This window comes from Chamaea fasciata, unplaced genomic scaffold, assembly GCF_029207755.1.
Source record: "Chamaea fasciata isolate MVZ Bird 193981 ecotype frontalis unplaced genomic scaffold, bChaFas1.0.hap1 SCAF_10, whole genome shotgun sequence".
Classification (NCBI taxonomy): domain Eukaryota; kingdom Metazoa; phylum Chordata; class Aves; order Passeriformes; family Sylviidae; genus Chamaea; species Chamaea fasciata.
Window position 1 is genome coordinate 17,206,743 of NW_027094095.1, and position 15,698 is coordinate 17,222,440.

Below are 15,698 nucleotides of genomic sequence, written 5' to 3' on the forward strand. Positions count from 1 at the left end.
TTTCCTAAATCAACACTTTCTCAAATACAGCTGTAGAATTTTGGAATAATCACTGACTTTAGCAGAGTATAGGATTTAAGTAACAGATTACAAGTCACTCTAAAATCCTATATTAAACCTTATCCATGCGTCATTCTGATGTATAAATATGCTGGAAGTGTTTCTTTGTCTGTATCTTCACTTCTATCTTATTTTTGATCTTGCTGCTCTTGATTATCACTCATAGTCTCTTACTGGAATGGATTTGCTTGCTCAGGAGTAACATTAGCCCTTCAGTGTGTAGAGAGGAGGCAATCCAGCATTACAGAGATATCCTTACATTTTAAAGAGACAGAAGATCACATCTTCAGAATCAAAATGTATGTGTAATGCTCAGCAGCTCACTTAGTGTTGGAGGCTGAATACAAAGTATTTCAATGCATCTTCTGAGTACAGAAGAACTGACAGTGCCTGTAAAACTGATCTGTAAAGCTGTCATAGGATCTCAGAGAACCCACACATCCAAGGAAAGATGATCGTTATCTCTGAAATGCCTAAGTCCAAATAGGATGAGCTGAATGTTATTGAAGCAAGTAAAGTACAAAGGGAAAAGCTCCCCATGAGATGATGGGTTTATTAACAGACTGCTTTTTCATTTTTAGAAAACAGATTATAACCTCCTTCCATTAAATTTAGGACTCAAAATAATACAACAGATTTGAAATTAGATCATATAGTATACTTGAAGAAAGGTCACAAATCAGTTTGATATGTTTAAAGATGGTACTGTGACTACTTTTTAAAGAACTACTGGATTACTGCGACTGGTTTCAAACTGGAGATTTTCTGCCCCTTTTGCCCACCCCATCCAGATGCTTGGATTCTCGTAAGCTCTGCTTTTTAAAACATAATCAGCATGCTCAAGCCTACAGTTCAAACTTGCCAAACTAACTCACTACTGAGCAGAAAAAAAAAAAAAAGAGAGAGAATGAATACCCACCATTTCCATCCTGTTTGCTGAAGTGGCTGGCAATGCTTTTGTGCTTTCCAGCTTGCTCTCTCCAGCCCAGTTACTATATAGTCCCAATCTAGTAGGCTCATTTAAGCATTTACCAATGGCAAATACAAGATTCAATCATAGATTTTAATCACATGCCTCAATCTAAAGCAAACCAGAATTTATCTTCTCTACCTAGTCTGATCAAAGCCTGCTAACCATGTCTAATATTACAGCATGAGTGTTTAGTTAAGTTTTTCAGCCTGTTATAAGGTTACTTACCAAGGGTTTATTAGAAACCTAATTCATGTACGTCTTTTGATCCATTTGGGTCAGCTAATTATTAGTTTTAAGTGTACCTGATGCTAAGTACATGGCCCCAGAGGATGTAGACTCCAAGGGTATCCAGGAGCTGAGGGCCTGTGGTGGATGGACAGCATTCCCAGGACCTTAGTCATAATGTGCACTCCAGATATTTCTTCTATTTGCCCCCAGCTAGTACGTTACAGGTCACTTTCAGATAAGGCTACCTGGGACAGAAGGAACTTGATGGCACCTCTGGTCCATTGAGTCTAAACTCATTTTCTGGCAGAAAGCAATGCTCCCTGCTATTTTTTCAAGGTATAAGGAAGTCATGCAGTAGGCAGACACAAAGTGATCTGCCGCTCCACCAACACCTAGCCCAAATTCAGTCAAAAACATGAAGTTCCTTTCCAACACTTTCTGGTTAAAATCAGTTATAATGGGTAGCAACGTAATTCTCAGATTCCTACTCTTCTAGCCAAACACTTCCTTTTAGTAAGTTCACTGACCCAGACAGGTGTTGGCTCAGCTAAGATCTTAAAACATTTTGATTTTACTTACTACTGTCAGGACACAAAAACATCTAACCAAGATACTACACACTATTTGTTAGATCTACTCTTGTGTTTCCTCTTAGTCTGGAAATTAATCTCCCTAATGATTTAGTAAAAGTAATTGAAAAGAACAGCTCATGAGTAATGAATGAAAGGTGAAGGGGCAGGTAAGTAGAAGATCTTTCCCTCCCTTTTTTCTCATTTGAGAACTGTGACTGCCTTATACTCAACAAAATGTGTTGTTGAGGTTTTTTCTTTTTTTTTTTTTGTTAGTTTGTTTCTGGATTTGGTTTTATTGACTTTTTTGATTTTGTTTTATTTTCTTTAATTTCAAAGGTTTGGATTGTCTTTCACTTGAGTTAAGGGATCATTAAGGGTATGATGAATTTTATTACATAGCAAAGAATACGTAGTAAGTCGAACCCATTTAGAAGTTAGCAAACACTTTGCCTCTACCTCCTTGGAAAAATTCCAGTGTTATCTAGAGAGAGTGAATGCAAGAACTTAAAATTCAGATATAATATTAAGTGTGGCTTTATTTCTAATTTCACTTTATTCTATTAGCTGCTACCTCTAGATTACCAGACTTCCATAAAAAGAAATTATTTCAATGTGTTTTTTATGTACATGTGTATCACTGCAGGTTATGACACCTCTATCAGAACACTACACTCATCCCATTGAAGCATTTGCAGAGATCCTTTTACTGCGAACTACAACTAGATGACGAGTTCAGAATATACCTGACAATACTGCCTTTGTTGTAATTATCACGCACATTACAATGTTAAACTAAAGAATCTTCTTTTTTTTGAGTGAAGCTAGGAAAAACACCAGACACCAGTCAGTCTGACCAAGCTTTGATGCTAAGTGAATCCCACATGGTCGAAGATTACTAGATGTACTAAATTTAGTAAGCCGGATTTATTATTTAGGTTGAACTGCATCTGCACAAACTGATAAAACAATCACTTCAGCGGGTATCAAACCACAACAAACAATGGTATAGTAACTTGTAGCAGATCTGATATAACTGTTTAACAAAAATATAGCCCAAACTAAAAATACTGAAGTTGCATACTGTTTATACATTGTACAGTCACATTACAGCATTGTGAAAACCCACATTCATTTCATGATCTTTAAGTATTCCAAAGCCTTACCTTTGAAGAGCCATTTGAGTACATCTGAATCATATTTTCTGCTCCCTGTTTTACCTTCAGTTCTATATCCAACTGCTTCTTTAAGGCCATCAATCTGTTGTTTGTAGAAAACCGAGGATCACTATTTGGAGTATCAGGAGTGCTAGGACAGTCTGTGAATTAAAGGTGAGAAGATATAAGCATGCAGAAAAAAAAACAGGAAGAAAGCACCCAAACCACTCCCCCAAAACCCACCTTACACTCTACCCTATGAAGTTACAGATCTAACAGAACTGGAACATCATACTTGAGAATCAATAGTGACCCTCCTGTCCAGAGCTACTTTGCAACAGCACTGCAAATGCGCCTTAACATGAAAAGCCTCCCGAAAGCCCTGTGACTCCTACACACGTCCTAATTCACATGAATCACTTCCGGGAGTGGGCAAACAGGCAGGTTTGCAGCTAAGCCTATTTTTATTTCAAAGGAGATCTAATTTTTCTAGAATGTCAATTAAAAATGCAGTTTTCCATTAAGCCTTCTTACACTCCTGATTTTAAATTAAAGTGTTTTAACAACAAACTTGGATAACAGTATCAGGTATTAATGAGCACTGTCTGAATACAGCTCTTAAGTAGATCCTCATCTATTTAGGTGTGAATATTGCAGACACTGTTTTTGTCAAAATTAAGAACAGATAAAATAAGCCTTTTTCGTATTGTAAAGCTGAATGTTCGGCTCTGCAGTCATAACAGAAATCTGTGATAACTTAATCTATAGGCAGACAGGTTACTGAACAACATGTCAATTGATCTATAGGAAGGAGAAAGCTTTTTATTGGTCAATATTACTGTGTTTGGGTCTCCCTCTTGTTGGATTAATTTCATGGAACGCACGTTAGTTTTATCAATTAAATTATAAAGTCAAACTCCTTAACTTTTCCTAAGCAGTCTATTATATAACTTCATATTTCAGCTTCTGCAACACAAACTGTTAGTAAACTAAAAATAAGTGGCCACTGGACTATTTCCAACACATCTGTCCTTAGAGCTAACCATTGTCCCTAACAGTCCCAGTGACTTCTCTTCCAGTCTTTTGGTAAGAGAGGAGAAATTATTTCCACCGTAGTAATTTTTATTTCTTCTACTCCAACAACTGAGAATACCTTCTCTATGGACAAATGGCACTGGTCTCCTGGAAGACAGTACTTACTGAATACTAACAGTACAATCTTTTTTCCAATTGTAATAATCTTCCTTGTATTAAAACTAGGATGAGGAATTAAGTTCCTGAAATCCTCAATTACCAGAAAACACAGGCAGTGCACTAGTAACTTAGGAATTTTAACTTTGAGGTGTCATGGGGAGATAGATGTCTTATCTGCCATTTCATATTTCTTCTGTAAAAGCTTCTGATAACTACTTTTGGAGATTTAATATATTTTGCTTCCAAGTTTGCTGGGTAATTTCCTCCTAAATTGCAACCTTTGCCAAGGCTACATACAGATTTCATGTAAGGAGTTTTAATTTCCTCTGCTGCTAATTCACTCTTCTCTTCAAGCCACTTCAAGTCTCTTACTGCATCCTCATTACTTAAAGGTAAGACAGAAAATACCAGATGCTTACAAAAAAAAAAAAAAAAAAAAAAAAGTCTGCATTACTCCTCAGCTGTCTTGTCGTTGATCCTCTCCTCAATGTTTTGGCTTGGTTCCTCTGTGGAACTGCACTTGAACAGCTTTACCTTAAATCTGTTATTAGTAAAACAAAGATTAACAAAATGCTTTCCTATCACTTAGGTCTTTACTTTCAACTAATCCTCATCTAATAATCTATTCAAAATGAGAACAAACATGAACTTGAAAGTCACAGTGTCAAGTCTCCTTGTGAAGTAGATTCCTCATATAAATTAATATTTACCAACTTTAGATATATGATGCAAGCCTCTACCACTTAAAGATCCCAGCCCTCTGATGATCTCTGTGAAGGCTGTGGGGCTCCTGAAGTCTGTTTTCACAGCTTTTAAAGATGTACACAAGCAGCCTTTCTTTGCATTAAAACAACACTCAAGTTGTAAATTAAGGACTAATTAGAGATACCATGTTTCAGGCTGCCCAGGCAGCTGTTATTATCTGCCTTTGCATGTCTCTGCTGTGAAGGTGTAACCACACCACTTACCTGGGTCATCTCAAGAGTTGGTCTGTACTTGTGGGTGTTTCCTACCCTTTACTACTTAGTTAAAATGGTTGTACTATATGCTTTGTTAGTAACTAATAGCAAAGGAAACTTTTCTGCAATAGGTACTAATTGCTAGGAAGGAGTAATTTTTTTGCCTTCAGGCATAACAGCTGCTCACTAAACTCCCACATACGGAACAATATGTTTCTTAACATATTATGTTTTTAAGAAAAAAAAAAAAAATTGCCAATAGCTTTTCAGAGATGCTTTCCAAGAGACTCCTTCTACCATCCCCCCAACCAATCTCCCTTACTACTCAGTAAGCAGCTCGAGGCAGCTTCTTATAGAATTCAGATTAATTTTTAAATCAGCCAGACAAACCGGTTCTATTACAGAAAGCATTGACAGTCTTAGCAGCAACACTACAAGCGACATTTCTATCAGCTGTTTCCTTTTCTCTTTGCTCTGGAAGGTTGTAATGACTTTGCATAACTAGCTATCTCAGATTTATTTGTGTAAAACACTTTACAGAGGGGGTCATATCTCCTCGGAAGGCATTTGGTTATCTTTATAGTACAAATAAGTAATAAATTCATCCAGGTAATTTCAATCAATGGGGTGTATGTATATGCCTAAAGTTATACAAGAGTTAAGTACTAATACCAAATTGATACTTCACTCAAAGTAGAACAGAAGAGATTCTCCAGTTTGCTCCATTTTTTTTTTTTTTTTTTTTTTGTTAATAAGGGCAGTACAAGACTTGCCATTTTGGATACATTCAAGTACAGCTTTGCATTGGACAGCAAGGGCTTTGCTGGGGTACAGGTTTGGGCTCCTAAGCCCAAATATTCTTCTTGACAGTGAGTATCAAGTGAAGTAACAGATGCATTTCAAGGGAACTTGACCTCAAGCAAATGGACACGTTATTATGCTGAACAACTATGGATGTTGTTGCTTAACAATAGTGAGTTTTGTGCAGCTCATGTTAGCACACATCCAGGCTGCTGGTGCTGCTTCCCCAGCACCCGAAATACCCTATTTTCATAAAAAAATATACTCACTGGACTTAAAATAAGTTAATAGGGATGATTTTTTAAAAATATTTGGATTATGTAAGGACAATGGCAGTTTTCAGTCTTAAATGCTTATCTGAACTGTGATCTTTGCTCTTCTGCAAACCTTTTCAGTTTGAGTAAAGTACAGTGCTCACAGCAAAAACTTCTTGCTTCTAAATTGCCTTTTACCATCACTACCATCTAAATTATATTTATGAAGAGTAGTTACGTAACTCTACTCTTCTGAGAGTGTTGCTCATTCCTTTGGGATCTCCTCCCCAGATGCTACATATGCTATTTCTTCAGTAAGCTCAGTGTGAAATCCAGGATTCCACATAACTTTCTGAATTTGGGTTCCCAGATGGTACTGTAGCATGCTGCTTAAGTACTCAATTAGCAGCAAGTACCCTTTGGTAAATAGTTAATTTTAATCTTATTTGAGGATATTTAATTGCAGTTATCCTCATCTAAATACCTGAAATACCTGCAATGCATTTAGGCATTGCTGAAGGGAGGAAGAAAGATGCATTATCAGGCTTTTCTCAGGGAGTCAGAAGCTTGGATCAGCACTTGAACTAAGCCTTCAGTAGGTCCAAGGCAGCAGTGGACATTCTACACTCAGAAAACATTCAGCGCTGACCTCCTGGAAACTTCTGAAGTTCAAATGAATTTCCATTAGGTAACAGCTAATCTTAACTACTAAAAAAGCGATAGGAGATAGTTTCAAATTGCATCAATAATATTACTCTACACTGAGGTTCCCAAAAGTTACCATGCAACTCCTATGGATATGAGCTTGTGGGTGGAGTGAGTCTGCCGTCTAAAAAGTCACTGCCTATTATCAGTTTGGTTGCTACCTCTACCAATTTCCAGTAATTGGTCTTATGTGGACACTTTGGTGTCCAACAGATTAACCTAGCCATTTGTAAGGACAAAGAAATCCCCTTAACAGTCAGCTAATCATATTCTTAAACAAAATAATTTATTTTCTTTGCAATGCCTACAGCCAAATTTGATATAAAGTGGATAGCTTCCATGTCACATAGGAGGATGGAAGGAAAGACATGAACTTATCTTTGAGTTCATTTTCTCCATGTTTTATCAATTAGCTCAAAGGTTTTCCTATCATTGCACCTCTCTATTCCCCTTTATTTCAGCTCTATGAAACAGACCAATTTTCCAATTTATAGATTGTCTATGTATTAGCTATATGTCTAATTAAATCAGTAAGAGGTAATTGCTGTAGGTAAGCTATTTCAGTCTTACACCTCCCTGAGTCATACTAGAAACCACAACCTGTACTGCTACTTTTGACACCAACACAAAACAAATTTAATCTCTGCTACTGTGCAGAAGTATGTTTTCTAGACACAAAATTACTTCATCTCTAAAACAGAAGCAATCATCCCCATGTGACACATTAAATCTCTCAGACTCTCAGCAATAATGGTTGCTAGGCTTGTCCCACTCATTTTATGTTGCTGGATTCTCCTTCCCTTTCAAGTGTTGACCTACGAATTTTTAAATTCCGCATCCTTGTGTGACTAACACACTGCATGAGGGCAGACTGGGTACAAAGTCCCACTGCTAAATCAAACTTAGATTCATCAGCAACCCCTATAAGGTAAACTACACCAATGCTATGCTAAAAGAATCACATAGGTCCTGAATCACTGTCTCCACTGTCAAATCTACCCTCGCATGCTGCAATAAAGGCATTTGACAAACTGCAATTTATGGTTAAAGTTTAGTACCAATTCTTCAAATAATTGTGAGCTTACAGCTCTAGGCAAACTACCATAAAAACATCTAAACTTGCTTGGAATAGAATGTTATTAAAACACTTTTTTCTACAGCAGATTCGTTAACATTACATTTAACGTTTTCATGTATTCATTACATTTAATGATTTCAACATGTATTGATTACACTGTGCTGATTACAAAGCAGTTAAACTAAAAATTAGTGGCTTGTTAAAAAGTAATAGAAATTACTGCTTGACACCATAAGCAACAGAAAGAGTGACAATAGCCTGTGTGGCATTTCTCAGCTCTAAACTGAGAGCACTTTACAAACGTTATGTTCACACCCGCTTTTCAGATACAGGAACAAGGGAAGATTAAATGACTGTTCTAAGTTACCAAAATGGTCTTTCAACCAGTCGACAGAACAGTCAAAAAATCTTTAGTGTTCAGGCCTGACAAGTCAAAGGGATCAGCTCAGTGAATCTCAATCCTGACTTTGCTACCTAGAACCTGAAAAAACCCACAGAGAGTATTCCGTTAGACAGGGAAAACCACGGGGCTTTAATACTGGAAAGTATTAAAGTACACAAAATGAACACAGACCTTGACTCCCACAGCTCTTGAACACTCTTTACCCTATTTTCAGCATTCATGATCTGCACAGTCTAAAAATTTCCCATATATTTCCTTTTCTCTTTTAAATAACTTGTTACTAAGTGACCAGAAGAAGGTCAAACACAAGCTGAAGTGAAAAGCAGTAACAAGGGATGAAGATAACCTCTGGAAACAATGCACTTTTCGGGGGAGCTCCCATATTCACTAGTAAATGGTTATTAAATTCACTGTCCATTTCAACCAAAGCAAGAATTCCCCAAGTGCGGTATCTGTGACCTGTCCACTGAGGTATCTCACGGCAGATGGCAGTGACCTTTAGGGTTATGTATCTGTGTACTTCCTCAATATCGTGTGCATGTGTGTGTGTATATAACCACACACACACACACACAGTTGGCATGTCAGTACTTTTATATTACCAACTTTCTTTTACAAAGGCCAAGCTCACCAATACCTTAACTCAAGCCCAAGAGTTCAGTATTAAAAATCAAAATATCACCAAGATGACTCACAGCCATTAGTCTCAAGGCAGACAATATTTGCTGACAGTACTCCCCCTCGAACTACTGACCATGAATGAGGAAAGAGACAAAATTACAAGGCAAACATTATAAAAAACTCAAGCATTTCAACTTTGGAGGGTGGGTGCTTCCAAATCTTTTATCTAAAAAGAGGTATTAACGGAATTAAAGATTACTTATTTTTTCTCCTCAAGCAGATTATGTAAAATATTCTATTAAAACGGGTCTTGCATGGGAATACCGGAGGTGATACTTTATGGAGAATATAAAGTTATCAACAGAATTTGCAAGTTTTTTCTGGCATATTTCCATGATTAAGACTGTACAATCTATCTATCAGTAACGCCTAGAACAGAATGGAATTTAAAAACATAGTCCTAAGAAGTTTAGCATGCATCAAAAGCACGTAGAAGTACATAAGACCAACCATGATCTTTTACCCTTTGAATCTTTCCTGCATTTCCTAAGACATGCACAATGACAATATTGCTCATTAACTCATTAAGATAAGGCTTTTATAAATGCTACACTGGGAAGGGAGCATTCCAACAAGAGCATTTCTGTGCTCATCCACTTTTCAAGTTCTACTGCTAGATGAATTTTGCAAATTATGTCTGCACAGAGTTTTAATATTTGGTCTCTATACAGTTTGTATACAACTCTTTTTCTGTTCCACTCTTCCTGTTCCTTTAAAAGCCACACTCCTGTCAACACTGAAGCTGCTTTTCATAAACCTTAGCTGACATGGAACAGAATGCCTCATGCCTACCAAAAGCCCAATGGCTATCTAGAAGCACACATTATTGTATTCATTTCATGCTGCAGGAACCACTTGGCCTCACTGGTTCCAGCTGTGCGCCTGCTCCACCTCTTATATCCTCACACAGATCAAAAAAGAACAGTGCACAGGCCACCATGGACATTTCAACACCTCTGCAGTATGTCACTGGGTCAGACTATGAATTGCCGACATCACCTGCCAGTACTTCCTAAGTTCTCACTGTAACCAACCAACCTTTCATCACAAGGATGATGCAGACTCTTATTCTACTGCCCAAGCTTCCTTAGGCTTGGCATTCACTTCACACGAATCTTCGATGGCTTGTGCACATTATTAACTTTTTGCCAAGAAGAGTCTGTGCAATGTGAAATCACCCAGCTGGCAGCATCTCCCAGGCCATTCCACAAGGCTGAAACAGGATTGTTTACTTTTACAACATTCCATCTCAAAATACCAACCCTGGTATTTTTAAAAAACACATTCAAAATTAGTATTGACTCACTGCCATGCCACAGAAAATACTAATTAAAACCATTAACTACAACCATTCTGTGCAAGTAATTTCAAATTGCCTTTAAAATGATTGCTTTGCTGTGGAAAAGGCTGGAGACTTAAAAAATTACAAGAAATGTCACTGTAAGAAATGTTGGATAAGTTAGATAACAGCACAACAGAAAAACATTTTCTAAGTTAAGACTTAAGTTTAAAAAACCAAAAACCAACAAAAAAAATTAAGTATAATTGTAATTTTTCCTGTATTGAATAAAAAGGTGCATCAGTGCTGATGCCTACAGTGTAATTCATAGAAAGTCACTGGAAGAGTTCATGAAACTTGCTTTTACACAGTGAAAAGCTGCTAGGAAACATTACAGTGACTGAGAAAATATTTTAGTATGCTAAGAACTGAAAGTGAAGACCTAATAGCCCATAAAATACACTGTTCCCTAGAAAAGAATTTGAAACTCAAAGGTATTCGATACTGATTTGTGAATCAAAACGAAGAGACATACATAAGTAACAAGCTCACCAGCTATGGATCTGCTCATTCACAAAGCAAATGTTTCAAGTGAAATGGGGACAGCTTATCTCAGCTACAAAGAAAAATGGATTTCACAGCAACACATGGTACCTGCAACATCTTCGAGATCTGTTACAACGTGTGCATTTAGCTCCTGTAATTTATGATGCAAGTCTTCTAACTTCTTATTTGATTTTTTCAAAATGTTGTCCACATATGCCAAGTTCTTTTTATCTGTTGTGACCTTCCTGAGGTTCTCTGCTCCCTCCTTGATTTTAAGTTCCTTTCTTATTTCTCGCTTGATTTGGTCCTTTACTTCATCCAGCTTCTGCTGTACCATTGTATCTGGGAAGTCCAACTTCTGGCCAGTACTCACATTCTCGGAGGTTACAAGACCTTTGGCATCCCCCTAGAAAGAAAAACAGTAATATAATCACCAGGCAACACTGTTTCTGACAACACACACTTGCCATGCCCTGTACATTAACTCCAGAAGGCCATTCACTAACCTCGGGTTGTGCTCACATTGACCGAAAAAGCAACAGTATCACAAGATATGACATGTTAACTGGAGCTACATTTTACAACAGATTTATTTCAAATTTAGTGACATCTTTACTAGGCCTATTTTTAACAGCAAGAGATTTAAATACTTCTGGATTTGTCATAGCTGCTTGCCTGGCAGTTATATGCCTCAGAGCTAATGAGTCATGTTTGTAATTTTACAGATTTAATTTGTGTTTCAATAGACAAGATGGACAGAGGAAAGAAGACTAACTTCTAATAATTATAATCTACGATGAAATTTTATTCATTCTTTATAATAGACTCCTCTTAAAGATTGTTAAAAAAAATGTAGCGATGTTTGCAGTTGTTTAAAGAAATACTGGCATGTCTATAAAGATCTGTCAAGATTTGTTACTGGAAATAGATTTACCAGGTCTTTTTATTTTTTTAGTCCTTCAAATAAAGTCTTTCACTTAAAAAATAATAATGATTAAAAAACCGAAATCCTACTTTTTTGTGCTGGCAAGCTAGGCTGAAATGGAAAAAGAAAAAGAAGTTGCAATGATGGAACACGAGCTGGTGTAGTAAGGGAGCAGGGGATGTTAAGTGTCCAGACCCCCAGTACACAGGGGGTCATAACTGTGCCTACTATACATCCACATATCACTGAGAAGTAAGAGCACAAAGGGCACATTCTACACCAGTGAAGTTCATATACAATTAATTACATATGTGACAAGACTTCTGTGCCTTGTGCACAGACCCTGGACAATGAGAAGACAGTAGGTCCTACCCATGGCATTTCAGCTAGGGGTAAATGAGTGAAGATCAAAGAAGGGTTCTCATGAACTTGAATTTGATCCCATTCTAATTCAGAATTCATTTAATAAATGTCTGGTCTGATTTGCACGTAACTACCCAAAAGAGCAAAATTCCATCAGATTTTCTTAAACACTATGATGCAATTGCCTTGACTTCTAAAAATAGGCTGGATAAAAAGGTATTTTAAGGCATATTTAAAATGTTGAAATCTTTTGTCCTAAAATCAGTTATTATCACAGTAAACAGTAGAAGAAAATGTTCTGGAGAGAGTTCAAGGAGCACAGCATCAGGCTAATAAACTGAAGAACGTCCAGATATTCCAGCAATACTGCCTTCCACAAGCAAGATCCAATCTACTAGTCTATTAGTCAACTATAATTCCACAAGTTTCCTGAATCTCTCATTAAAATTTTTCTACCCACAGCTTCTACTTTTACTACCAAAAGTTAACAACTCAAAGATTCTTAAATATACAAAGCAGCCAGAAGTGCCATCTTGCCACAGAATTTGACTATCAGTAAAAAAGAGAACAAGTAAGCAATTTAGAAATTACAAACTGAGTGAGAAATGAAAGGGGAAAAAACCCATGCAAATTTATTTTAAGTGCACTTGTGAGTGCTTTTCTGTCAGTGCAGATTAAAATAAATAATTATGCATATGTAGAGAGGCTATTAATAGCTTTACTGGGAAATACATGACATTGTTTCCATATACAGGCACCTACAACAGAATTATTAAAAAAAATAAATAGAATAATCAATACCAATGAGGAATTAGTACAAAGGTTCATATCCATAATGAAGGAAGCCATCCACTAGGAGCTGGGTGTTTAGTTTTGAGAAACCTGAAACTGAAAATACATTGATATAACAACTTTATGGCAAACTATTTAAGCAGTAAGTATATCCAAATCAGATTAAGATCTTTGATTTCACTGCTTGTCTAACACATAAAAATTAGGGATGTCAAAAGAGCATCAAGATTAGTATGCTACCACTCAGCCTTTAAAAAAAGAGATTTTAAAAATGTTTGTGAATAAAAAGCATGTATTTTTACAGCACAGCTATTCATGCTTGCTTTGCAAGCTTTCTAGAAACTTATCTATCACCTGCTTCCTTAAAGAAGGATATTATACTTTTTAAAGTTCAGAGGAAAAAGACAAACGAGAAATGCAAAAAAACCCAAGTCAAATAACAAAACCACCAAACCCCACCCTAAACCTAAAAGAAAACCTTTATTCTATGTTGTAATAGCACCTGAAGTTTGCTAAAATTATGCCAAGAATGTATGCCACTTCCCAAACAGAACAATGTAATTAAGATATAAATAATTCAGAAATATTATTCGCTGGGGTTTACCAAAGAGACTTCAGTTAATTGTTCATCCATGGAACAAAAATGTATTTTGTTACAGGGGACGTTTTTATCCCTCTACAAGCCCTATATCCCATCTGTTAAAGTGATGTCATGTTCTTCCATAAAAAGGTTTTTGGAGCCCTTGTTTCAGACAGAGTCCCTAGGAAGTCTTCAATGAAATTAAATCTCCATGATCATTGGTAATTTGCCTTCTGAACTTGCAGTAGTTGAGTTCTCCTCACCCTGAGCAGTCTCAGCAGCACCTCCGTCCCTGGATTTAAGGGTTTCAGGATAGAGTTGTCTTCTTCAACCTGCTTTTGAGACAGCAGAGTTCAATAGCGTAGATGCTAACACTGGAATCTGGTCACACTGCCTGTGCATTTAAACATTCTTTTTCAAATCCCCCCAAAAGCCACAGATGATACTCCTTCAGTCTCTCCTGTCATCCAGAGTTAATCATCTTTTTGAGCAAGAAGTATTCTCTCACCTAGTTATCCAGATGTGTCAACTGGCACAAAGGTCACTGTGAAATAAATTCTTCCAAGGAGGCAACTGTGCACTCAGTGACCCTTGAAGGTCACTGGGAATGCAGAGCAAAAGTGTGCTCTGCAAGTGAAGCTGCTCTGCTCCTGCACTAACGTACTTTGTTACTGAGATGAAGCAAAGGTTTGAGACAGAGCCTCGTGCTGCAAAGATGAGCAGCCTCAAAAGTGTTCCAGTTTAAGATGAAGATAATGTCCACAATGGCAGGACAGGACAAAATGTCTAATAGTTAAATCAGCAAAATGAGGCAGGATTTTTTTCTTTAAGAAAAGTACCTCCCAAATGCCAAACTCAAAACTATACGTTAAAAATGAAGTTACTTAAAATACAGCATATTCCAGCTTTATTAGATGACATCCTATTACAAGTCTCTGCTTAGAGTTAAATATTATTTAATAAAACCTCCTTTTCTCATTTGGATAAACTCCCAGGATGAACCTCACATCCTTTAGGTTGTAGGTGTTCTGGCTACTCAACCTCAAAATTAAGTGCAAAAAGAAACAATAATTAGGGGCAGGGCCTAAGTCCTTTCCTTTCCAGTGCTCAAGCAGGCAGCATGCAGAGACAGAAGAAACCATTCACATTCTCTACGCCAAGAAGTTATCAATGAATTTTGCACAACTCTTCCCTTTATTCTCCCTCTCCAAATCACTTAACATAAAATATCTTAAGAGTGGAAAAGCTCTGAAACTAATAATAATAGATAATGACTAAACCACTCCTGCTGGCAAAGCAGAGAACAGGCCTCACTGCTTCACAAGCCAAGGCAAAAGAATGGGCAGCCAGCTACTGTTTCTCAATTTCTTTTAAAATTCTGCTAATGTTTTGACTGCTGGTTGTAAAAGAGAGGGGCCAATCTTTGCTGGGTGGTCCCAGTACTGGACAGCTCAGCACAGCATGCTTCCCCCTTGTGCCACAGCAAACTGCTGGGGACCTGGTTCTTGGCCCCAGCAGCAGCAAAGGGCAGCGTCACCCACCCACCCGCCGGGCAAGGCGCGGACAGCCATGAGAGCAGCACTGCACACCTCTTTGCAGTGGCAAAATACATGTCTCCGAGCCACTGAGATTTCTGAAACATCTGTGTGCAATGAAACTGAAGATATGCTTACCACAACTAACTATCAAGGACCACAAATTAGATACTACTGCTTAAAAAAAAAAAAAAAAAAGAGTCAATTTTATGCAGCCTTCCTATTGCAACAGACTCAACTTCATCTCAATTGCTGGCTCAAAGACCATCTATTCACATAGATTAATTCAACATGCCAGCCTTCAGCTTCTGTACTTCTGGGAAATGCCTTTAAGTATAGTTGCTGAAAATAATGAGCATGTCTTTTAATAATCCAGTCTATTCTGGCTGGTGTGGTGAAGGAAAGTAGTAATACTGTTTACGAAAACCATGTGGGGCTCGCGCTTTTGCTTCAGATCAATTATGAACCAAATAACTGGTGAAGCAGGTGCTTTGACATACTGCATATACCGCCAAAATCCCATTTAAGAGTAAAATATAAACTGCATGGCAGTGGCAATGGCACTGCTGAAGAGAGTACCATGAAGCTGAACATAGCAGAGAATCTGCTTATGTTG

General features: G+C 37.4%; 1 protein-coding gene across 2 annotated transcripts in view; it reads right to left on the bottom strand.

Moving 5' to 3' along the window:
• Positions 1–15,698, bottom strand: part of PKN2 (protein kinase N2) — a 54,205-nt gene that overhangs the window by 19,115 nt on the left and 19,392 nt on the right. For both annotated transcript variants that reach the window (XM_066192519.1, XM_066192520.1), the window contains exons 2-3: positions 10,996–11,293; positions 2,997–3,148 (exon numbers count right to left, since the gene is read on the bottom strand). In XM_066192519.1, the coding sequence (XP_066048616.1) occupies positions 2,997–3,148; positions 10,996–11,293 (450 nt within the window). The remainder of the gene's footprint in view (positions 1–2,996; positions 3,149–10,995; positions 11,294–15,698) is intronic.